The sequence below is a fragment of the Melanerpes formicivorus genome, unplaced genomic scaffold (assembly GCF_026170545.1).
Source record: "Melanerpes formicivorus ecotype bairdi unplaced genomic scaffold, bMelFor1.0.p_v2 SCAF_24, whole genome shotgun sequence".
NCBI lineage: Eukaryota > Metazoa > Chordata > Aves > Piciformes > Picidae > Melanerpes > Melanerpes formicivorus.
In genome coordinates, this window is record NW_027142376.1 from 484,203 (window position 1) to 510,588 (window position 26,386).

At 44.1% G+C, this 26,386-nt stretch overlaps 1 protein-coding gene across 2 annotated transcripts in view; it reads left to right on the forward strand.

Moving 5' to 3' along the window:
- Positions 1–26,386, forward strand: part of TPK1 (thiamin pyrophosphokinase 1) — a 364,520-nt gene that overhangs the window by 237,596 nt on the left and 100,538 nt on the right. For both annotated transcript variants that reach the window (XM_068152550.1, XM_068152551.1), the window contains one exon: positions 10,668–10,814. In XM_068152550.1, coding sequence (XP_068008651.1) covers positions 10,668–10,814 — 147 coding nt within the window. The remainder of the gene's footprint in view (positions 1–10,667; positions 10,815–26,386) is intronic.

The following is a 26,386-nucleotide window of genomic DNA, read 5'->3' on the forward strand; positions in this document are numbered from 1 at the left end:
TAAAATAGATTTTGTAACGGGTGTAAGCTGACATTATTCAGGCTATGTTTAGTTTGCCTGCTATAAATACTGAACCTACGCTGAAAAGAAAAAACTGGCATCCAAGATCCTAACCTTCTTCCTGCAATACAAGAATACCTTCAGCCTCTTAGAAACAAATGTATAAATTCAAGACTTCTTTCTGCAAATCTCTACTCCCATGGAAAAAATAATAATAATTCTGTACTGCCCAAGTATTCAGTGAAATCACTCAAAAGAGGAACCATTCATGGAATAGGACCTGAGGGACATGGGAAGAATTTTCCATCTTTAGTTTCAGGTCTTATATCTGTCCCTTGAGTATAATAGGACAGGCTATTATCCCCTTGTTCATCATGAAGATTAATGTTCAGAGCAGCTGAAAATATTACTGTTCTGTTGGGACCCATTGGGAGATCTTCAGACCTGTGTGAACCCAAGTTTAAACTTTTTAAATGGCAGAGCTAAGTCTCATCCTATTTAGGCACAAAAGCCTCTTTTGCTGTTATCTCCTCTTCGATGCTGCTGCAAGAGAGTGAGGATTCCCTACAGCCCTGCATCATTTGCAGGAAGAGAACCTGAGCCATTAACTCTCAATCAGATTAAGTTAAAAAAAACAATAAAATAGCATTCACAATTAAACGGAAATTGAGTGTTTTGGGGTTTTTTTAATTCCTTTTTCTGTATTTTTAAGGGAATGTGTTGCCTTAAAATATTGTGATTCTTCCTTAAATTTTCATAGCTAAATTTAACATGACAGAATAGAAATAAAAATAGGCAGAAAATCAGGCTTAAATGTAGTTTAGGAAGCCACAGAGAAAGATCTCACCTCTCATAGTGTTCACAGACTCATGGAATTGCTTTGGTTGGAAAAGACCTTTAAGATCATCATTCTCTAACTCTGACAAGTCTGGGTCTAAACCATGTCCCTAGGCCCTACATCTCTGTCTTTTCAACACCTCCAGGGATGGGGATTCAACCACCACCCTGGGAAGCCTGTTTCATCTTTTATAACCCTTTCAGTGAAGTTTTTTCTCATATCTAATCTCAACCTTCCCTGGTGCAACTTGAGGCCATTTTGTCTTGCCCTGTCACTTGCTACTAGGGAGAAGAGGCTAACACCTCTCTGGCTCCAGCCTCCTTTGAGGGAACTGCAGAGAGCAAGAAGGTCTCCCCTCAGCCTCCTTTTCTCCAGAGTAAACAAGCCCAGTTCCCTTAGCTGCCCCTCTAGATACACTGCAGCACCACCTCTATGTCTGTCTTGTAGTGAGGGCCCCAAACTGATCCCAGTACTGATGGTGTGGCCTCACCAGTGCTGAGTATAGGGGGATAATCAGTCCTCTGGTCCTGGTGCTCACGCTATTCATGATCCAAGCCAGCAAGTTGCTGGCTTTCTTGGCCATCTGGGCATTCATTGGCTCACGTTAAGCTGGTTCTGAACCAGCACCCCCAGCTCTTTCTTTGCTGGGCAGTTTCCAGCCACTCTGCCCCAAGTCTGGAGAGTTCCTGGGGTTGTTGTGACCCAAGTGTAGGACCCAGCACTTGGCTTTGGTGAAGGTCATACAACTGACCTCAGACCGCTGATCCAGCCTGTCCAGGTCCCCCTCTAGAGCCTTCCTACACTCAAACAGATCAATTGTAGAAGTTGGCATTCTCTGTTCATCTGTGGGCTGCTAATGGAGTGTTTCAATGTATGCAGCCCCACATTCCCTTGCTCTGCCTGGGAGGGTAGAGACAGAGGAGTCAGGAGTAAAGAACTGAAGTTGGGCCTGGGAAAAAGAGAGCTGGAGGGAAGGTGGTTTTCATTTTACCTGTTTTTTCTCTCTCTCTCTCTAACTTGATTTTTAATTGGCTATAAATTAAATTAATTTTCCCCAAGTTGAGTCTGTTGTGCCTGTGATGATAATTGGTGTTTAGCATTCTCCCTGCTCTGGTCTCAACCCGTGAGCTTTTTCATCTTATTTGCTCCCTCTGTTCTGTTGAGTAGAGGGAGTGAAGGAACAGTTGAGGTCGGCATCTGTCTGCTAGCCAAGGTTAACCCACCACAGGACTGTAAAGGAAGTCAAGGAAAAGTCATCAATGCTCATGGAGGTATACAGAAGCACACATGTTCACATTGATGTGTGTCCTGAGATATATATATATTTCCTTATCAGGAAGAATGTACAATGTCTCTGATCCATCAGGTCCTGAGTAGCCAGGGACCTTCCCATAAAAGGCTGCAACAGGAGCCATGGTAGAGGCAAGGCTTCCTGATCTGGAACGTGATCTCTATTCCTTTGAGGGAATAACAAGACCTTGTGAAGGGACCTTTTTCAAAGGCTTGTTGTGATAATAGAAGAGGGAATAGATTTAAGCTTGAGGAGGGGAAACTTAGACTAGATATTAGAAAAAAAATCTTTACAGTGAGGGTGGTGAGACACTGGAACAGGTTGCCAAGGAAGGTCATGGATGCTCCTCCCTGGAGGTGTTCAAAGCTATGTTGGATGAGGCCTTGAGTAACCAGGTCTAGTGGAAGGTGTCCCTGCCCATGCTGTGGAGATCTAAAGTCCCTTCCAGCCCAAACTGTTCTATGAACGATGGAGGCTTTTAGGGAGAGTCTTTGCAGCAAAGAGCCTCTTACTTCTGCAGTTTCCTTTCCACCTGCTAACCCTGTGAGCCTGGGTCAACCTTCAGCACAGGCTGCAGGTTGGCTCTGGTCGAAGGGTGTGGAATGACAAGCATCAATGTAATGGGGTGGGAGTCATGCACTGGCAGGAAGGAGGTGGGTTGTTGTATTGTCCTGCTCATCTGATGCCAACATGAAGAAGTGTTGAAGGGAAGGAAGGCTACTTCAGTAATGACTGACAGCCAGAGCTAAGTGAAATGTCAAATATAAAGCTCATGATGAACAGATTCTGTTGAAGAAGATGAGATCACTTTTTTCCCTCCCTTGAGTTTTTCATGGAGGGGAGGTTTTAGTTTGGGTTTTTTTGTTTTGCTTTGTTTTGTTTTATTTTTTACTTCTGGAGGCAGTATTCAAAGAGATTAAAAACACAGCATGTGCCAAATGCAGCTTTTGGCACTAGGCACAAGTGAATGTGAGATTGTTAAAGAGATTTTCTAGACCATTTTAACATAATCTGTTGAGGGCCTGTTTGCACTGCTGCTCATGTAAGTCCAGGGCTTTCTTAGGGGTGTGACAGTTGACAGTGCTTTGGTTCACATTTCTGTGGGGGTGATACCACAGTATACACTCTGTACAGCAGTGTTCCAGCTGTGGGAACAGAAAGGTCAGCCTGCTGCTTGTGAATATCTTTTCATACTGTTTCAAAAGATGAGAAGATTTTACAATTTTTCGGAAGACACATGATTGATAGTTCTGGAATCCTTGTTCATGCACTGAATAAATGTGTCAGGGTAACAAACCAGCACACATTTTCCTCCAAAGCCTCAGTGAGCAGAGTTTTAGAGCACTTTTTGCCTACTCACAACAGCACCATAACAGTCTGGAGCAGGGACGAGCCCTTCACCCAGAAAATTTGAGGCAATAAGGAATTCCACTGACCCTGATCTCACACTCAGCATGAATTGTAGAGATGCACTCCAGCTGAGCAGCAATAGTAGAGTGGGAGTTATTGCTGTCCCTACTCTACCTGAGGCACAGGGAGTACTGTTTGATCAAGGTCGCATAGGAATATTCAGCACAAGAGCAAGCAGCCACGTTCAGATTGCTGGGGATCCCTCAGTTCACATGGATTTTGCAGATTAGCTTTCTCTAAGTAAGAATTAAAGTCAGTGGTTATGAAGTTTACATTTGAAAAAAATAAAAATAAATATGCCAGCTGATGTTCTATGCACCATCAAATGTTCCATTTATCTGCAGGAGAGGGCAAAGCCAAAACACTGAAATGAAATCAAGTCATTTGACTGGAGATGTAAACACAAGGTCATAGGAGAACCAAGATTAAAATGCTTCCAGCTACTCAAATCTGTGACTGGATTCTGAGACTTTTTCCCTTTTCTATCTCGCCAGCAAACATGCTGCTTATTTTAAGCAGGCAGAAGCAATCTGTTTGCATGGTTATTGTCATTAGCAGAAAGAATTAACCTCTCATTTGAAATAAAAAGGGTTACAAATAGAGGAAGCACTTGGATAAAAATGTAATGAAATGAACATAAGAAGTAAGAAATGCTTTGTGAAGGAGCTGGAGCAATATAACGTGAAGATTAATGAAATCACTGAGGTGACAATGAAACTGATTGAAGATTATCATCTCAGGTGCACAGACAGGACAGCAGCCTTCAGCTGAGAGCTCTTGTTCCCAGGAAGAGTCAGACAGCTGAAGCAATGAGCGGATTCTAGCTAGAGTGAAAATTATTCTACCTGAGCACGGTTCAGATGCTGCTGCATGGCCAGGCGTGTGATTCTCATAGGAAATGAATGCCACACCTTATATGTAAAACACACAGCTAGATAGAGTGTAATCAACTCAAACAGGCACTGTCTCCCTCTATATTCAACACTGTGTTGTAGCATTGCCTTATGAAGAAAAAAAAACAAAGGGTTTTTCTTGTAAACTGGTCAAATTGATAGTGTCCAAGTGATAAAGTAATAATAAATGCAGCATTCACACTACTACCTGTTTGCTTTTCAGTTGATACTTCAGTAGAGATGTATCTCTATCAGTGTATAATATACTTCAGCATACTATACATCTTATTGCAAAGATTTATCTATGTCACATTCTTCCAAGATTTTAAATTAAAGAAATAGACTTTTAAAAGGTAGGAAATTAGGAAAGGCTGTGAAAGGTGAAAAGGTATCACTGAAATGAGAAGGCGACAAAAGGGAGATAACATTCCAAGCAGATTCAGTATCTGACCTGCAATTGGCATAGGAATATCTTAGGTCTTAGCAGTGGATGGTCTTAGAGGGAGGGAGGTTTATTCATGACTCCAGAGCTTTTGCCACATCTTAATTACTGTTGCCTTCCTTTGGAGAGGTCTTTTTTGTCATTCATTCAGTGCTGCTGGTTGTTACCAGCAGATGTGCTCCTTTTACCTACCCACCTCTGTGAGACATTTATTTGCAAGCTGTCTGGCTGAAACTGAGCTCATGTGGAAGAAGGTCCTTTGAGTTGTCTGTCCAGAGTCCTACCATTACCCCAGGGTGAGAATTTCTTATTTGAGATAATGAGTACAGTTTTGCAAAAGTCAGCTTTCTGTGCTGTCAGTTCAAGACTTGGATTCAGCTCATAGGTGGAAAAAGGTTTTTGGGCAACCAAGTTGGTGAAGAGTCTAGAGTACAGGTCTTGTGAGGAGTGGCTGAGAGAACTGGGATTCTTTAATCTGAAGAAAAGGACGCTGAGAGGAGACCTCATTGCTCTCTACAACTTCTTCAAAGGAGGTTCAAGCGAGGCTGATGGTCTCTCCTCACTGGTACAAGTAATAGGACAAGAGGAAATGGCCTCAGGTTGTGCCAGGGGAAGTTTAGTTGGATGTTAGAAGAAACTTCTTTACTGAAAGGGCTCTCAAACACTGGAACAGGCTCCCCAGGGAGGTGGTTGAATCCTTATCCCTCGAGGTGTGTCAAAGAAGCAGGGATGTGATGCTGAGGGACATGGTTTAGCACCAGCCTTGGTAGAGTTAGAAAATGGTTGCACTTGATTATCTTAAGGGTCATTTCCAAGCAAAACAATTCCATGATTATTCTATGTCATGGTAATGCTGGCATTCTAAAGCTAGATATTGCACTTTTTTCACGAACCCCAGGCAGTTCTGAGCTTCCTGTGTCCTTTCACCCTTCCCCTTCAGTCTGTGTTCTTCAATCACATAGTGAAAATTGTCTTTGTATCTAACCTGTCCATGCCAGAAAGAGGAATCTCAGGTGGGCCCATTTGCACAGAAAGGCAATGCTTAGCAAGCCTGCCCAACAGCAAAACTGTCCATTTCAGTAATCTCTGTGAGAGTGAGAGCAAGAACCTGAGCAACTCTATTCTGTCATGTTGGCAGCCTCAGCTCTCCTTGGTTGCTACACCTTCTAAATTATAGCATAGGGGAGGAGAAATAAACACAATCTGCATTGATCAGTACTGAGTCTTTATTCTTTCCTTCTTTTTCTTTTTTAATTGCCCTGCTCTTTGGCAGTGACTCCTAAAAGTCTTTCAGGTAATACTAATGTACCAGTGTATCATTTAAAGACGACTGGATTCCACCCTTAAATTATGGAATCCTTTTAGTTGGAAAAGACCTTTAAGATCATCAGCTCTGACCATTCCCTAATTCTGCCAAGGCTGGTGATAAACCATGTTCCTCAGCAGCACATTAGAAGGAACTTCTTCTTTGAGAGGGCTCTCAAAGACCGGAACAGGCTGCCCAGGGAGTTGGTTCAATCCCCATCACTGAAGGTGTTTCAAAGAGGCAAAGATGTGGTGCTGAAGGACATGGTTTAGCACCACCCTTGCTCTTCAATTCTTTCTACATTACAGCTTGAGAGCCTTTAAAGATGCTGTGTAAGATGCTTAAGTCAGATTATAGCTGTGCCTCCAGTGATCTAAGCTATTCTTTGTAGTTATTTAGGATTTTATCTCTGGGTGTTTTCTTTTTTTTCAGTAAATGAATGCCACTGGATGAAAGCAAATTCCTTAAGGGGACTGGTGGCAGGACATTTAAGTGAGACATAGACATTTCAGCCAAAGTGCAATGCGTTAGTCAAATGCTACCTGCTGAGCTGATTAGCAGTAACAATGTAATTCTGTAGCCTGTGTTATACAGGAAATCATAGCAGAAAAATGAATGCCCTTTCCTTACTGTATTGTGGGAATATATAAATGTCCTGTGCTTGGGTATTCACTTTATCTTAGGTTTTGGAATGACCAAGAGTCTTGTGTGTGCTTTCAGAGCACATCCATTTTCTTAAGTGCTTGGCAGAGAGCTAGTGGAGGAGTGATTGCAGGGAAGGAACTGATTATTCTGTTAGTTTTTGTGATTTTTGTGTGGTGGGTTGTTGTTTTCTTTTTAATAGAGGTGACAGCTCTGTTAGTATGAAAAGGCTCTTGAGTTTTTTTCTTGAGCTTAGCCTATGTGTATTTTTGTTAAATAAACCAAGACCTTCAGACAGAGCCTTGAGAAGTCGTGCAATGTCTGGATGCCTGTCACTACTGCCAGAACTGTCAGCTGTCAGAGAAGGGCAGAATTTTAGCTTTTCTCTCTGCCTTCTCCTCTCATATTCCAGCTGGGTTTCTCTGCATACCTGTCAAATACTTGTGTTTTTCCTTTGCATAATCCGTGCAAACCCTGAAAAAATAGCTACATTTCCTTTTCAAGTAACTTCATTAGCCTTCTCCCAACACACCACAACCCCAAAACTCTGTTTGATGAATGCCTTTTTTAAGCATATCTACTCCATGCTAGATTTGGGTTCTTTTCTTTTCTTTTCTTTTTTTTTTTTTTGGTGGGGGAACCAATCCACACAATCACTGTTCTGTTGCTATCAAATAAGGAGTAGGACTTCAGGATCCCTTCTGTCAGAGTTTCAAATACAGAAGTACTTTTTTGTTATGTCTTTCTTCAACATGCAGTACTCTGGCAATCTCTATCACAAAAAGCTGCAGTCAGTTGTATAAAATAAGGGAAAGTACACATGTGTGAATAACAGAGCAGGACTCTTCTGACTTTTACAAGGGAGAGACATCCTTTTTAAGGGGAATTGCATCCCTTGTAAGGGGAATGGCATCCTGGGCTGCATCAAAAGCAGCATGGCCAGCAGATCAAGAGAGGTGATTCTGCCACTTTGCTCTGGTGAGACCTCACGTGGAGAACTTCATTCAGCTCTGGAGGCCTCAACAAAAGAAGAACGTGGACCTGCTGGAGCAGGTGCAGAGGAGGGCCATAAAGATGATTAGTAGGCTGGAGCACCTCTCCTATAAGGACAGCCTGACAGCACTGTTTGTTCAGTTTTGAGAAGGCTCCAGGGAGACCTAATACTGAACTTCCAGTACTTGGAAGGAGCCTGCAAGAAGGCTGGAGAAGGACTATTTACAAAGGCCTGTAGTGATAGGACAAGGGGCAACAGATTTAGATTAGAGTAGATTCAGATTGGATGTTAGGATCAAGTTCTTTACCATGAGGGTGGTGGAACACTGGAACATTGCCCAGGCAGGCTGTAGATGCCTCAGAGTTGAGGCCCCATCCCAGGAGATATTCAAGGTCTAGCTTGACAAAGCTCTGGGCACCCTGATCTAGTGGAAGATGTCCCTTTTCACTACAGGGGCTTGGAATAGATGACCTTTGGCGCTCCCTTTCAACCCAAACCATTCTATTCTGTGAATGTTATTCTATCCTTTTAATTACAAATCAGAAGGAACTTTGTGTTTTCTTCATTATTACCTTTTAATTTGTAGTAAATATTGAAGCCAAACCAAACATGTTCAAAGAGAATCCCCATCCCTAGAGATTAAGGAAAGAGGCAGAGATGTGGCACTGAGGGACATAGTTTAGCACCAGACAGTAGAGTTAATATTTGGACTCATGATCTTAAAGGTCTTTTCCATGTATGGGGAGACATATATACTAAGAAACTCTACATCAGTCTTTCAGTTTTTGAAGGCTAGGCTAAGCTTCACACTGCTCACAAGAACAGCATACATGTAGATCCTGATCCTTTGCATAAGCCATCTCAACCTCTCTGTGGTTCCAAGTTAACACAGCAGATTTTCCCTACAGCCTCTCTTGGGGTGGAGGGCATTTGTACTGCTAGTTGTTTGGTGGGGAACTGGTATTGGCAAGTCCTTTAAGTCATACTGCTTTTGGAGAATTGATTCACCCTATCAAATCAGTCATCACCAATCAGACAAAAGTAGTTTGCTGCTGTACTGGAATCAATAAAATGGAAAATGTGTTGTGGCTTAGCTGGGAACACAAGTGTTGCCTGGTGCTGATCTGTCACCAGTTTAACGACAGGTTTTGCTACCATTCATATGTTCTGTAGGCTGCATGTTAGGTCTGTGTGAGCTGTCATCTTCACAGAAGAGCACATGCTGTCTACAGTACAAGAACAGCTCTTTTTTTGTTGTTTCAGTGTATGCTACTGATATAATGACTTGCATTGATCCCTTCTGGCTTCTCAATTATTTTCCTGATGGTGCTGACAAAGGTGGTATAATTCTTCACCAAAAGGAAGAGAGCTTAATTTTCATGCAAACTAATACTCCTCAGAATCGTAAAGCCCTAGCCCTGCTAGCCCTGGTAATAAAAATAGAAACTGTTGCTGTTAATACTTCATTCCAGATATGCAGACCACTATTATGTGGCTCCTGGGTTGAGTAAATTTTCATATCATCATAGCGGCCATAGACCTGAGCCCTGCTGAGCTGCAAACGTCACCGGATGACCGTTGTCAAGGCATCTTCTAAACACTTTAGAGCTGGCTTACAGCTCTAGCTATGGCTTACTCAGAGGTAGCTTTTTAAAAATACAATTACTGAACATAACTGATCCATGTTACAGAAGTAGTAATAATAATAATAGTAATACTTTCCTGTAATAATACCTGGTGACCTTATATCTGCAGACCCAAAATCTCTTAAGCAAATCTTTTAAATATTCCCATTTCTATTGTAGTAAATGAAGTGTTCACAGTCGTGATGGAGTGTGATAGAAATGAGCAGCAGCACCCTGATGCCATGGCCTATTGCAATCATTCTTTCTGCAGGACTGGGACTGGGAGCAGGGGAGCGCTCCTGTCCCTGCTAGCTGGGAGACGATGTCGCAGGTGCTTGGGGTAGAACCTCCTACTTCAGTAGGAGAGTACCAGAACAAGTAGCCAGTACCAGAACAAGAGGACACAGTCTCAGGCTGCACCAGGGGAGGTTTAGGTTGGATGTTAGGAAGAAGTTCTATACAGAGAGAGTGATTGCCCATTGGAATGGGCTGCCCGGGGAGGTGGTGGAGTCACCATCATTGGAGATGTTCAGGAGGAGACTTGATGGGGTGCTTGGTGCCATGGTTTAGTTGTTTGGGTGGGTTGGATTGGTTGATGGGTTGGACACGATGATCTTGAAGGTCTCTTCCAACCTGATTTATTATTATTAGTAGTAGAAGTAGTAGTAATAGTAGTAGTAGTAGTACTTTTAATCTTGAGCAGAGCCAGCCTCTGAGTGGGATTGCTAGCACATTAAAAAGCTGTGTTGCAGGAACATGAATGACATATAATAGCCCTAACCTGAAATTTCCTTTGTTCACTCTAAACTGAGGGTAATACTGAAATAATGTTGAAATCTGGGGATGCTAAGGCTCAGTTATACCACACTTAGCTGAGGAGCTTGGAGGTGTAGTGATACATCTTAGGCTCTATATATTCAGGGCAGACAGATAAGCACCTGTGAAGATGACCTGTATTTTAGGGAGCACGATTATCTATTTTAAAAGTACCACATGTGGGCCATAATTTACTGAGCTTTAATGCTCAGTCTGAAGAATCACATCATGGTCTTTATCGCTAATGGGAGTAAATAACTGTATTTGACATCTGCTTTTGTGTAGTCACTAGTTACTTTTTCTTCTTCTTTTTTTTTTTTCTCCTCCAAAGTGATTCTATTGTTGAGTTTCTGGGTCTAGAGGTCATGCCAGAAAGTTTTCTTGGTGACCGGTTTTGTTTTCTCTTTTAGATTGATGTGATTGTGACTTTGGGAGGACTTGGAGGACGCTTTGACCAAATAATGGCATCAGTGGAAACACTTTTTCATGCAACAAATATTACCCCTTTTCCAGTGATAGTAATTCAGGAGTGCTCGCTGATCTACCTGCTTCAACCTGTAAGTGTGGTGAAAAGTTACTTCCTAATGAAACTTACCTACCACCCACCCTGACCCTGTATAGCTTGTGCCATTGAATGCTTTTATTGTTAATTGTGTTCTGTCAGGTCACAGCCCAAATAGAAAACTGCAGAATCACAGAATGCTGGGAGTTGAAAGGGACCGCAGGGGATCATCTAGTCCAACCCCTCTGCTAATGCAGGGTCACCCAGAGACAGGTTTTGAAAATCTCCAGAGGGGACACCATAACCTTTCTGGGTAGCCTGTGCCAGGCCCCTGGCACCCTCGCAGGAAAGAACTTTTTCTTTTAAGTGAAACCTCCTGTGCTCTAGTTTCATAGAATCATAGAATCAATAAGGTTGGAAAAGACCTCATCGAGTCCAGCCTATCAGCCAACACCTCATGACTAACTAAACCATGGCTTCAAGTGCCACATCCAGTGCTTTTTTGAACATCTCCAGGGATGGTGACTCCACCACCTCCCTGGGCAGCACATTCCAATGGCCAATTCCTCTTTCTGTGAAAAACTTTCTCCTCACCTCAAGCCTAACCCTCCCCTGGTGCAGTTTGAGACTGTGTCCTCTTGTTCTGTTGCGGGTTGCCTGGGAGAAGAGACCAACCCCCACCTGGCTACAACCTCCTTTCAGGTAGTTGTAGAGATCAAGAAGGCCTCCCCCGAGCCTCCTCTTCTCCAGGCTAAACAACCCCAGCTCCCTCAGCTTCTCCTCACAGGGCTTGTGCTCGAGACCTCTCCCCGGCCTTGTTGCCCTTCTCTGGACACATTCAAGTGTCTCAATATCCTTCTTAAATTGAGGGTCCCAGACCTGGACGCAGTATTCAAGGTGCGGCCTAACCAGCGCTGAGTACAGGGGCACAATGACTTCCCTGCTCCTGCTGGCCACACTATACCTAATGCAGGCCAGGATGCCCCCCTCCTTCTGCCTGGCTGCTCTCCAGCCACTCCGACCCCAGTCTGTAGTTTGTGCCCATTGACACTTGTTCTGTCACTGGGCTTCGGTGAAAAGAGCCTGGCCCTGTTCTCTTGATCCCTGTCCTTTAGCTATCAATCAGCATTGATAAGAGCCCCTTTCAGTCTGCTCTTCTCCAGGCTTAATACTCCTAGGCCTCTCAGTCTCTCCTCCTCACAGAGATGCTCCAGTCCCCTCACCATCTCTGTAGCCTCCACTAGGCTCTCTCCAGTAGTTCCCTGTCTTTCTCAAATGCATTGGAGAAAATGATGGGCTCTGCATTCCCTCCTTGGAGAAGATAATGTTTAATTTCTCCAGGATAAATTTATTTAGAATCACAGGAGCAGAGGGTATGAAGACTGAAGTTAGGTAACTATATGACTTTACCTAAAGAATAAAATTTAAACTGTTAAGTTAAATTTCAGGATGTTTAAATTTAGCACACAGCCCTTATGCATGTTGAGTAGCAATAAAGGTGTCTGCAGAAAGAGATACAAAAGAAAGAGGTAAAAGGAAGATATGAGGGAGTTCCTGACAAATGTGCCAGGCAGAGCTCTTCTATTGCCTGAGTGGTGCAGTCCATTATGATGGGAATCCAGCTAGCTTCAATGAGGAAATTTATTTAAGATGTATTATTTTCCTAGGTTTTTCAGGCCTCTCATTCCATTTATTGATTCATAAAGCAGCACATACAAAAGATCTTGCTGGGCTTCTGCTGCTAAGACTTAAATTAAAGTCAAATCTAAGCATCGAAGAGTCTTCTCTAACAGTGATTCATTTATTTGTTTAGAAATATCTTTTCCTGATGTCAAGGTTTCTAGAAGCTTAACTATCTCATTTTACCTCAAAAAGCTTATTTCATTAAAACAAATAACGTTGACAGCTAAATCTGTCAAAACCCTGCACCGCACGTGCTTCATTGTAATTGGAGAAAAGCGTTAATAAGGTTCTCTGAGGTTGTGGATTTAAATCCATGGGGGAAGAAGCTGCATTAAAAACTTGGAAGCATTATGTCTGCAGGAAAGATAGTAGGCATAGGAGCTCATTTGCCAGTATGTGGAGGAACGACTCTGATCACTAGCTGCACAGCTAAATGGAGAGAGGCAGCAGAGTGAGAAGGAAAGGGGGTTAAAGGATAACTGTGGTTAAGAGTGAGGAGTAACTCGCTTTTGATCCATCTGTGAGTGCAGCACTCTACTGACCACTGCCATTTAATTTTAGGACATTGTTAAAAACACACTGAAAAGCTGAAATAAGATGGAGAATTCCCAATTTAGCTTGCAAAAAAGCTTACTTGGACTGGAAAGACTTTTAATAATTCTTTTAATTTATCTTTTTCATAAGTGGCTTTAAAATGCCATGCCTACAACTGCTTTCAGAAGAGTCTTCAATGAATAATTAAAGCCCTTGAAACCTGAAAAATAGTCATAATTTGTGCATTTAAATAGAAATGAAAGGTTGTTATTTTGGGGGGCATGCTGGGTACCTTTCTATGTTTTGGGTTTAATACTGCTGTATGAGAAGCATTTCATACTTTTTTTGTGGGTGGGGAGGGCTCCACAGGAGATTGTTTTTTCCTGCAATTCCTGGCTGTCAGTCTGCATTGCCAGTAACTGACTTCTGTAACATCAGGCTATTTTTAGTGTTCTGAAATAAAGGCAGAGAGAGGGGGCAGGCTGTTTAAGCCATCTTAATGCTAACTTTGACACAAAATTACTATTCATTGTTGGTTTAAACTTGTCACTGTCAGCATCTTCAGTCAGCTGTCGTGGTACCTCCAGGTAGTAAAGCGAATCCTACATAGCTGAGATGAAAATCAAGTGAGTAGTTTGTAGACAGAAAGAAATGAGGATCCTAAGCTTGGAAGTAGTCTCTTTTTGCTGTGGAGTTCAGTGTGATATTTGTATCTTGCTAACAGCCACAATCATGATGTTCTGTCTCTTTCCCATCTCCCTTTTGTAATTTAAAATCAAGGTAGGAGGGAGCTGAACACAGCAAGAGACCCACTGACTTTCTGAAATGCAGGTCTGGAAACTGCAACAAATGAAGCAAGGTTTTGAGATTCAAATGCTAATGCAAATGATAAAGTTAAGAGCATATTGCTTTTTCTATTGAATGTAGATATGCTGCCTTTCTCTCTTGGGGAAGAAGAATATGATATTTTGTTGGATTCTTTGAATAAAATATATGTGCAAAACATAACCATGTTTTTACTTCAAAATAGCATTAGCCCTCTGATGACTATAGTGGGAGGCTAGATTTGGTTTTCTGTCATGGGTACCTAGGCAGAGGCTAAAATACTTGGATAGAGCAGATAATCTGGTAATCCCATAAGAGCCCTAGGAAGGATAGAAAGGGGAATAAAAACTCAAAATGATGAATTTTTAGTTAAAACCACAGAAACTAAGAGGAAGCTGGTGTGAATAGATATCTAAGTACACCATATAATCCATTAAGCAAGTGCTTTGAAAGAGACCTATTTCACATGATTACAATATTGATATAGAGGGGTACAGCAGAAAAAATGTGTCAGTAGTAAACACACTCATAAAGACTCCACAGTGTTGTAGGCAACAGGGTTATAGACTTGCTCAAAGTCTTCAGGATAATCAGAGGAAGGAAGCATGGACAATGCCTGATTTGGGATGCACTGCAGGCTACCAAGTAAGGGCCTTGTGAGAGTGGGTTGTGTTAAGCCAGGATAGATGGGAAGAACTGCCCACTGTAAGTGCAGATCACCTGAAGAACCTGAAGTTCGTGATCACCTGAAGAACCTGAAAGTGTTCAAGTCCATGGGACCCGATGGGATACACCCACGGGTACTGAGAGAACTGGCAGATGAGGTTGCTAAACCCCTCTCTATTATATTTGAAAAGTCATGGCAATCTGGTGAAGTCCCCACAGACTGGAAAAGGGGAAACATTGCCCCCATCTTCAAAAAGGGTAAGAAGGAGGAACCAGGGAACTACAGGCCAGTCAGTCTCACCTCTGTGCCCGGAAAGATCATGGAACAGATCCTCCTGGAGTCACTACTCGCTCAAAAGAATAGTGAAGAGGTGATTGGGCACAGTCAGCATGGCTTTTCCAAGGGCAAATCCTGCCTGACCAACCTGGTTGCCTTCTATGAGCAGGTGACAAAATTAATAGATGAGGGGCAAGCAACTGATGTCATTTACCTGGACCTGAGCAAAGCCTTCGACACTGTCCCGCACCACATCCTGGTCTCCAAACTGGTGACACATGGGTTTGGTGGGTGGACCACTAGATGGATAAGGAACTGGCTTGATGGCCGCACCCAAAGAGTGGCTGTCAATGGGTCCATGTCCCAGTGGAGGCCAGTGACAAGCAGAGTCCCTCAGGGATCAGTCCTGGGACCTGTCTTGTTCAACATCTTTGTGGGTGACATGGACAGTGGCATTGAGTGCACCCTCAGCAAGTTTGCTGATGACACCAAGCTGTGTGGTGCAGCAGACACGCTGGAGGGAAGGGAGGCCATCCAGAGGGACCTTGACAGGCTGGAGAGGTGGGCACAAGCCAACCTCATGAAGTTCAGTAAGAGCAAGTGCAGGGTCCTGCATCTGGGTCGAGGCAATCCCAGGCACAAATACAGGCTGGGCAGTGACTGGCTGGAAAGTAGCCCTGAAGAGAGAGACTTGGGGGTGCTGGTGGACAAAAAGCTCAACATGAGCTCTCAGTGTGCACTTGCAGCCCGCAAAGCCAATCACATCCTGGGCTGCATCAGGAGAAGTGTGGCTAGCAGGTCGAGGGAGGTGATCCTCCCCCTCTACTCAGCCCTGGTGAGATCCCACCTGGAGTATTGCGTCCAGTTCTGGAGCCCCTATTACAAGAGGGATGTGGAGGTGCTGGAATGTGTCCAGAGAAGGGCCACGAGGATGATCAGAGGGCTGGAGCACCTCTCCTATGAGGACAGACTGAAGGAGTTGGGGCTGTTCAGTCTGCAGAAGAGAAGGCTCCGAGGTGACCTAATTGTCGCCTTCCAGTATCTGAAGGGGGCCTACAGGAAGGCTGGGGAAGGACTTCTCAGGATCTCAGGTAGTGATAGGACTAGGGGGAATGGAATGAAGCTGGAGGTGGGGAGATTCAGGCTGGATGTGAGGAGGAGGTTCTTCACCATGAGAGTGGTGAAACCCTGGAATGGGTTGTCCAGGGAGGTTGTCGAGGCCCCGTCCCTGGGGGTGTTTAAGAGCAGGCTGGATGAGGCTCTGGCCAGCCTGATCTAGTGTGGGGTGTCCCTGCCCATGGCAGGGGGGTTGGAACTAGATGATCCTTGTGGTCCCTTCCAACCCTGAATGATACTATGATACTGTGATAAATACCTGTCTCAGAGGGCTCCAGGGAGAGATTTGGTGGTAGGCTGAGATCTAGGTATACATCTAGATATCTAAATTTAGATAAATTAGCTCTGGTATAGGTCACTAATCAATTATTTAAGAAAATAAACGAGGTGCACCTATGGAACAGCCTGAGCAATGTTCACTCTTCAAAAAAGCAAAACATTTCCTTTGAGCAGATACCCAACACAGAATCAGTGACAAAGTCACCAATTTAAAGTCTAAAGACTTTAAGACTTAAAATTGCTTCAGAGAAAAAGCAAATAAGAAATTGGACTGCCTTAGCTATTGCTGACTCCAAATATTGTTAGGTTTTGTGTGCCATGAAATGCTAATTAGGATAGGAGTCAGAAATAGAGAGGCTGTATAAAACTTCAGGTGATGCCTGCTCTGAAGCATTTTCTAGTGAGGTGATTGGAATTAAAAGACATTAAAAAAATAAAAAAAAAAGGGGGAGGGGGTGGGGGGAAACCCAGGAGAAAATAAGTTATCTCTGTACTGATTAGCAATCATAGAATCACAGAATGATTTGGGTTGGAAGTGCCCATAAAGACAATCTAATTCCAACCCCCCTGCCATGGACACGGACACCTTCCACTAAACCAGCTTGCTCAAGGCCTCATCCAGCCTGGCTTTGAACACCTCCAGGGAGGGGCATCCACAGCCTCCCTAGGCATCCTATTCCCATGTCTCCTCATGCTCACTAAAGCATGAGTCTAAATCTCCCCTCCTCAAGCTTCAATCCATTCCTTCTCATCCTATCAATAGTAGCCCTTGTAAAAAGTCCCACACAGCTTTCATGTAGCCCATCATAGGTACTGGAAGGGTGCTATAAGGTCTCCCTGGAGCCTTCTCTTCTCCAAGATGAACAGCCCCAGCTCTCACAGCCTGTCCCCATAGTGGAGAGGTCCCCAGAACTGGACACAGCAGTCCAGGTGGGGTGTCATGAGAGTGGAGGGACAGAATCACCTCCCTCATCCTGCTGGTCACACTGCTTTTAGATGCAGTCCAGGACTTGGTTGATTATATTTCTGTCTGTAGAGGGGAGAGGGAGGAGAGCCTGAATTCTTAATAAGGAGTAATCACTCTTTAAAAGCAGGATATTTTATGCAGCAGTCCGTACACTTTCTGCTTGGAGTTTTGGTAATATCAATTACCATTAGAATATACCCTGGCTGAAGAGCTTTAGGCCCTCAGAGTCGTGTTTATCATGCTGGCCATGCTCGATATGGATGGCTTAAGGTTTCACATACATACTTTCTCATTTTCTGGTTGTACGCTTCTCAGGAGTACAGAAACATTAGCTTCTGTACACTGAGCATAAATTATCTTTTATCTGTGAGCTTTATGGCAGTTTGTAATGCAAGGTAATAGGATTTATGACCAAGAAATGAGAAGATGTCCAAGAGTTAATGAGGCCTGTCTTTTACACTATACTGAGCAGTTCAGCTTTCCCCACGCAGGATTCCAAGCCCGGGATGTAGAGAAGTATTGCTACCTACACATGAAATTGTGTTGCAGCAGCACGTTTTTGTCAGCTAGGTAACTCTTTTGAAGGAGTGTGTGAATACTTTGATAACCCTTTTTCTTGGACACAGCTTTTCTTGTGACTGTACAACTTCCTGCCCTGTGAGAAATGATGAATAATTTAACATCATAGTCGTCCAGCAGCTAAATATGAGCGAAAAGAATCAGGATTCCCATCCATTATTCTTGACTCTTCACTACCATTTCACTGAAGAGAAGTAAACTATATAGTCTTCTGATCTCACAGCTTCTAGTTTGTAAATTGGGTTAAACCCCAGGTCCTTCTCTGAATGGGTGCTGGGAGGCTCGTTTAGTTTTGCACCAAATGCTGTTACATCCTTAGCTCTGAACTGATGTGGAACATAGTATTATGGCAATAAAGGCAACAGTATTCATAAGATATTTCATTAATACTAATATTGTCATACAGTAGGCTGTGCAGCTAATTAGTTAGTGTGGTCCCAAGCTCATTTTTAGTAGGAGCCAGCTACCAATATTGCAGACAGTGCCCAGGGAACAGTTTTGGGGTTAGCACAGGCCAGTAACTGCTTAGTAAGCATTTGGAGGGTTCTCTCTTAGAATCATAGAATCATTTAAGCTGGAAAACACCTTTAAGATCATGAGTCCAACTATTACCTGTCTCCACCAAGTCTGGTGCTAAACCATGTCCCTCAGCACCACAACTCTGCCTCTTTGAAACACCTACATGGATGTGGATTCAATCACCTCCCTGGGGAGCCTGTTCCAATCTTTAAGAATTCTTTCTGTCATGAAGTTTCTTCTAATAGCCAACCTAAACCTTCCCTGACGAAACTTTAGGCCATTCCTTCTCATCCTATCACTTATTCACTGGGAGAAGAGACTCACCTCACTCCAACCTCCTTTCAGGGAATTGTACAGATCCAGAAGGTCTCTCCTCAACGTCCTTTTCTCCACACTAAACAACTCCAATTCCCTCAGCTGCTCCTCACCAGATCTGTTCTCCAGGCTCTTCATTGTCCTTCTCTAGACATGCTCCAGTACCTCAGTGTCATTCTTGGAGTGAGGGGCTGAAAAGTGAACCCAGTACTTAGAGCGGGATTTTCTATCCGGCTGATGCTATTCCAGCATCAGCAAATGTGTAGTATGAAATACACAAAGCTTATACAGTGCCTCAGAAATAATAATTAGCTTTTGAAACACTCAGATCCTTTCAAGAAGTTTATTTAGCCCCAATTAAAAATGCAATGTGCATCAACTTTATGCAATATTTGGAATGAAGCTATTTCATGAACTTTTTTGCAGATGGCATCTAATGGCTGTAGATAGCTTCTGTATGATGAAGATAATGCAAAATGTTTGGGTTTTTTTAATAAGTCTCATCCTACAGCCTTTGCTTAGACAAACAGATGCAACAAGTTTGTACATCTATTTGTTAGCTTGCAGGTAATCACTTTAAACTAAATTCCTTCAGAGAAGAAAAGAAAATACCAAACCATGATTGCCTAGTGGAAAAGAATAGTCTTTACTAAATGAGATTTTCATCTGCTCATAATTCTTAAGAAAATGGCAATGCTCTACAGCAGGATATGATAAGTAGATGTTTGGTTTAAATTCACATCTTAATGGTTGTCTGCAAGAGGAGATGAGGGAAGTGGGCGTTGAGACACTTGAATGTGTCTAGAGAAGGGCAACGAGGCTGGTGAGAGGCCTTGAGCACAAGCCCTACAAGGAGAGGCTGAGGGAGCTGGGATTGTTTAGCCTGGAGAAGAGGAGGCTCAGGGGAGACCTTATTGCTCTCTACAACTACCTGAAGGGAGGTTGTAGCCAGGAGTGGGTTGGTCTCTTCTCCCAGACAACCAGCACCAGAACAAGAGGACACAGTCTCAAACTGCACCAGGAGAAGTGTAGTCTGAAGGTGAGGAGAAAGTTCTTCACTGAGAGAGTTGTTAGCCATTGGAATGTGCTGCCCAGGGAGGTGGTGGAATCACCATCCCTGGAGGTGTTCAAGAGGGGATTGGACGTGGCACTTGGTACCATGGTTTAGTCATGAGGTCTGTGGTGACAGGTTGGACTTGATGAGTTTTGAGGTCTCTTCCAAACTTGGTGATTCTATGTGATTCTATGTGATTCTGTGATTTATGTATTTCTAATTCTGGAGTCATCCTGTTTGATTCTGAATCAATACCTTTTGTTTCATAAGTTTCACTAGTCCTGCTCTCCATTTTTTCAGTCTCTGTCCAAATTTTTAATTAGTTTATATAAGAGCTAATGGATGATCATCTAGGAGAGTCTTGACCCTAAACAAAGCTCTTCCAAAGAGATTGCTGTTCACTGTTGTTGCCTCTGGCTGCTATAATATGATCTTGTTCACTATGATGATATCCATTTTGCTTTATTGGAAACCAGTAAGTTCTCTGCTACACAGCTGATTTTTGTGGCTGTTTTTTTGTTTGGTTTGGTTTGGTTTGGTTTTCTCAGACTGGTAGGACTTTGATCTTGAATGGGGGATTTTGCAGCAAGCTAATGCATTCCTGTCCTGGTATGAGCCAGACCAGCACTGGTTCTGCTCAGTGCTGTGCCTTCCCAGCTCAGACTCTGCTCAGTGAGGCCCTTTCTGCAGCTCAGGGCAGGTTTGCACAGACGGTGGCTGCTGCTGGCAGTGACAATGCTGATGGGGAGAGTTAGCACTAAGAGTTGGGGTGCAGAGCAAGGGCACTGCTACATCTTGTGTGTCACCTTGGGCTGCAGGGAGGAGGGCACAGGCCAGGTGCCCTAAACTGACCAACGAGGGATTCCATCCCATGGATGGCATATATGGTATAAAGCTGAGGGGTCACCAGGGTCAGCCCTTTTCTTTGTTTCCTCATCTTCAATGGCTGGTGTCCAAGGAGGACATAGAGTCATAGAATGCATTGGGTTGGATGGGATGCTCAAAGGTCATCTTGTCCAACCCCTCTGCAGTGAGTAGGGAAACCTCGAACTAGATCAGGTTGCTTAGAGTTCCATCAAGTCTGCCCTTTAATTTTCCCAGGGATGGGGCACGTGGGCCTGTGGGCAACTTTTTCCAGTACTGCACTATGGAGCATGAATTTTGTCATTCCAGCTTCCGTCTCTTCCTCTTGGGTCCTGAAGTATTTCCCCTTGGGTCTAGTAGCATGTCCTCTTGAAGCTGTTGTACAATGACCAAACTGGCCTTGTCTGAGTAGTTTTGGAAACTTTTGAAGTGATGCCTGCTGCAGCATGCCTGTGCATCACCCCTAAATTATTCCTGAATTACAGCTCTCTGATCAGCTGTATTATGTCAGCCAAATTTCTCAACTCCTAGGATTCCATGTTACTCACTAAGTGATATTGCCTCTCTGAAAACATCTTAATGCCTTGCTTGAGGTGAATTTCACTAACATTTTGTAGTAAGAGCTTTCTTATTTGAGTATTAAATGGATTTCAGTGATAGTGCAGGGAGATGTGATTTTATTTCACTCCCTACTTGGCATTACAGAAAATTCTGTAAGGAAACCAGCAGGTATGTGGACAGAAAATGAATGGAAAATATTTTATTGCCTACAATTAAAAATCTAGCAGAGAAAATCAGTATAATTGTTCCTAGACAGAGTATAAATGACAGTAAAAACTGAAGAGATAACAGATGATAAATTGTTATATACTACAAAGCAAAAAAAAAAAAATCAGAATGCTGAATACTTAATGATTGATCAGGCCTGAAGGGTTTATAGATTGCTTTAAAAATGATCCTTTCTGCTCACCTCTGAGTACTGCCATTAGCTGAAGTTGCAGAAGGTGAGCAGCTGCATTCTGGCCTCAGTTATATTTGAAAATACGTTCTCTCTTACATTCAATCCCTTTATGAAATTGCTTAGGCTTTTCCAATCCCTTGCAGTATCACTGTTAATTCTGTGTCTGCCAGGGCAGTGGTTGTCAGCTGTATGAATTTTCTGTGTTTACCCTTACAGTTAAAAAAGGGCCTGGGCAGAGAATGATAATATTTAGTCATGTCTGAGGTTCTAGGGAAAATGCTGTACTAGCCTGATAAACAAGATTTAGATATAACTGTTCAGCTTTGTCATGGGAAGTGATTTACTTTACAATCCAAATTTTCTTCATTTTTTTTTTTTTTTTTTACAATTGGTTGCATTACTTCAGCACTCTCTGCTGTAGCAGAACATCCCAAGAGGAGATGGTAGTTAGGGACTGGGTCCTTAAATGTCTTTTAAGACTGTAATGTGTCTGTCACATCAACTGCAATCAAGAAGACTTGCCAAGTGTGCAGTTGGGCCCAATGACCTTCATGGGAGCACAATCCTAAAATCAAGGTATTTGAAGTGAATGTGTTCCTGTTAAAAGCAAGAAAAGGAGTCTGGAAGCTTGCTATTTGGCAGCAGAAGAAAGGCTCCTTCTTCATCCACAGATCTAAATTTACAGCACTGGTACAGTGCCTTAATAGCCAACAGAAGGAATCAAACTCCTTCTGGGAGAACCATTTGAACATTAGCAGCAGGTGGGAGTGGAAGGTTACAGTGATTTCAGATACTATTTTGCAGGAGACCAAGGTAGTCATCTGATGACTGGCTGCTCATGCCTTGGGTTAAAAATTGCCTAGAAGACTCGGCCCAAAGAGTGGTGGTGAGCAGAGTATAATCCAGTTCACAAGTCAGTCACGAGTGCTGTTCCCTTGGTCTCAGTATTGGGGGTCAGTTCTCTTCAATATCTTTCTTAACCAGATCATTATCTGTTTGAGGGAATTGAGGACAGAGTGGATCAAGGGTCAGTTGTATGAGATTCAACAGGGCCAAGTGCTGGGTCCTGCACTTGGGTCACAACAGCCATATAAACGCTCCAGGCTTGGGGTGGAGTGTCTGGAAAGCTGCACAGCAGAGAAGGACCTGGAGGTGTTCATTGACAGCCAGCTGAACATGAGCCAGAATGAACACCAACAGCATCCTGGCCTGGATCAGGAATAGTATGGCTAGCAGGATCAGCAAAATTGTTGCCTCCTGGTACTCAGTACTGGTGAGGTCACACCTTGAGTACTGGGTTCTGTTTGAGGCCCACACTACAAGAAGGACATGCAGGTGCTGGAGCATGTCCAGAGAAGGGCAATGAAGCTGGTGAAGGGTCTGGAGAACAGGTCTTGGGAGGAGCAGCTGAGGGAACTGGGGTTATTTAGTCTGGTAAAGAGGAGGCTGAGGGGAGGCCTTCTGGCTGATTACAGCTCCCTGAAAGGAGGTTGGAGTGAGGTGGGTGTTGATCTCTTCTCCCTAGTAGCAAATGGCAGGATGAGAGGAAATGACCTGAAGTCACATCAGGGAGGTTTAGATTGGATATTAAGAAAAATCTCTTCACAGAAATGGTTTTCAAGACCTAGAAGATACTGCCCAGGGAAGTGGCTGAATCATCATCCCTGGGGGTATTTAAAAGATGTCCTGAGGGACAGTGGACTTGGTAGTGTTGTGTTAATAGTTGATGGTCTTAACTCAGTGATCTTAAAAGTCTTTTTCAGTATAAATGATTCTATGATGTTGGTTTTATATTCTCAACTGTATTTCTCAAAAAAAGTGACCTTATAACTTTAAAATATTGCCAGCATGTGACCTTATGTAGACTTAGGGCTTCCAGCTCTCCTCCATTTCCTGCTTTTCAAAGCTGAGGCCTGGCAGTGACTTTAGTCGTTTTGAGACTTGAGTCTCACATGGACCAGGATGGTCTGTGGCCAGCCTTTCAGCAGTGCTGGTTTGCAAACAGTCAGCAGTAGCTGCAGCCCCAGCCATGGAGTCTGATTCCCAAATGCAGCTCCCTTCAGCAGCATGTATACTGTGTGCAGAAACCTGGTCATCACCTGTGAGTGTTCCATAAGAAATCGCAGATATCCAAAGGGGGCCGAGCAGTCAGGCATGTTTTGCTTCAGGGATGTGTATACCTTTTGGCTAGTAATGGTATCAACACAGAGTACATTTAAGCATATGGCAAAGCAGATTCATGAAACCTAAGCATGTGCTTAAGCACTTCATTGAGTTGTGGTCCACAGATGTAAGGATAGTGTCTCATCTGGTGGATAATTCCAAGTTAAGATGTCTCTGTGTTTTGCCATCCACATGACAGCCAGTGATGCTTCACAGGGACTATCTGCATTTCTGTGGCATCAACATCTGCTTCTGAATGGTTAATTTTCATTACAAGTTCCCATCCGTTGTTAATTGAATTATGGCCTTCAATTTCAGCGGTGTCAGGGACCTGAGGGAGAGGCAGGAGCTGCACCCAGAGGGGAATCCTTTTGTTCTGATGAAAAAATAAATTATCAAATCGAATAATAATTAGGTTGTGGAATTCTTGACTAGTAGCAATGAAATATGCCCTTGCCTTACAAGTCTGAGGTCTTCCTACCTCCCAGCAACTTAAAGATTTTTAGATATATGCATCTGAAAGCTGCATTGCAGCAAATATCTCTCCTTAGGCTCTTAATAATGAGGTCACCTTGTTCAGCGCTTTCTCAGCGATCATGTTCCTTTTGGGGCAGGGAAAAGAGGAAGCCTCTCTGATTAAAAAAAAAAAAATTTAAAAAGTACATTTTTTTCTCCTCTTAGTAACCACCAGCAGATTTTCCTCAACTAGAGGAGGTACTTCACAGTGAAGTGAGAGCTGCTGAAGATCTGGAATTAGTCTTCTGTGGCAATGGTGCCACAGGCAGAGAGTTGTTAGCTGAAAGCTTGGTGAATTTCTGTGTCCTTATTGTCAGTGGAACTTGAGAACTGGGAATGAAACTGATAAGGTGTTCACGGTACCCAGCGCATCCACTGTAACTTTAAATCAGTTAAAAGAGCACCATGAGAGGACTCAGTAGGTCTCTGCAGGGTCAGTATGTCTCTGCATGAAGTCCCAAACCTTCCTGTCCATTCAGGCTTGCATGGGAGTTTTTGTCATGCTTTATTGGTGCACATACAGCCTTAACACACCCATGCTTACTGGTTATCACAGTATCACAGTATCACAGTATCACAGTATCACTTAGGTTGGAAAGGACCTCGAGGATCATCGAGTCCAACCTGACACCGCAGACCCCATGACTAGACCATGGCACCAAGTGCCACGTCCAATCTCCCCTTGAACGCCTCCAGGGTCGATGACTCAACCACCTCCCTGGGCAACCCATTCCAATGCCGAATGACTCGCTCGGTGAAGAACTTCCTCCTCACCTCGAGTCTGAACCTCCCCTGGCGCAGCTTGAGACTGTGTCCCCTTGTTCTGGTGCTGGTTGCCTGGGAGAAGAGGCCAACTCCCTCCTGGCTACAACCACCCTTCAGGTAGTTGTAGAGGGCAATAAGGTCACCCCTGAGCCTCCTCTTCTCCAGGCTAAACAATCCCAGCTCCCTCAGCCTCTCCTCATAGGGCTTGTGTTCAAGGCCTCTCACCAGCCTTGTTGCCCTTCTCTGGACACGCTCAAGTGTCTCAATGTCCTTCTTAAACTGAGGAGCCCAGAACTGGACACAGTACTCAAGGTGCGGCCTAACCAGAGCAGAGTACAGGGGCACTATGACCTCCCTGCTCCTGCTGGCCACACTATTCCTAATGCAGGCCAGAATGCTATTGGCCCTCCTGGCCACCTGAGCACACTGCTGGCTCATGTTCAGGTGGCTGTCGATCAGCACACCCAGGTCCCTCTCTGTCTGGGAGCTCTCCAGCCACTCCGACCCCAGCCTATAGCTCTGCATGGGATTGCCATAGCCAAAGTGCAGCACTCGGCACTTGGACTTGTTGAAAGCCATCCCATTGGACTCTGCCCATCTTTCCAGTCGGTCGAGGTCCCTCTGCAGAGCCTTTCTACCCTCTAATTGACTAACATCTGCCCCTAACTTTGTGTCATCTGCAAACTTGCTGATGACTGACTCTACCCCTTCATCCAGATCATCAATGAATATGTTGAAGAGGACAGGGCCCAGCACTGATCCCTGGGGGACACCACTGGTGACTCGCCTCCAGCTGGATGCGGCACCGTTCACGACCACTCTCTGGGCCCGGCCCTCCAGCCAGTTCCTAACCCAGCACAGAGTGTAGTGGTCCAATCCACAGGCTGACAGCTTAGTCAGCAGTTTGCTGTGGGGGACGGTGTCAAAGGCCTTGCTGAAGTCTAGGTAGACCACATCCACAGGCCTCCCCACATCCACCAGGCGGGTCACCTGATCATAGAAAGAGATCAGGTTGGAGAGGCAGGATCTGCCCTTCCTGAATCCATGTTGGCTGGACCTGAGCCCTTGGCCATCCTTCAGGTACGCAGTTATTGCCGCCAGGATAATCTGCTCCATCACTTTCCCTGGCACTGAGGTCAGGCTGACTGGCCTGTAGTTTCCAGGTTCCTCCATCCGACCCTTCTTGTGGATGGGGACCACGTTGGCCAGTTTCCAGTCATCTGGGACCTCACCAGTGAGCCAGGACTGGAGGAAAATGATGGAGAGTGGCCTAGCTAGCACATCCGCCAGCTCTCTCAGCACCCTAGGATGGATCCCATCTGGTCCCATGGACTTGTGGATATCCAAGTGGCTCAGCAGGTCCCGAACTAACTCCTCATGGATTTCCAGGGTATTACTCTGCTCCCCGACCCCAACGCCCAGCTCCGGAGACCACTCGTCCTGAACTCCTGCCTTGCTGTTAAACATTGAGGCAAAGAAGGTGTTCAGGACCTCAGCTTTATCCTCATCCTCAGTAACTGTGTTCCCCTCCAGGTCCACTAGGG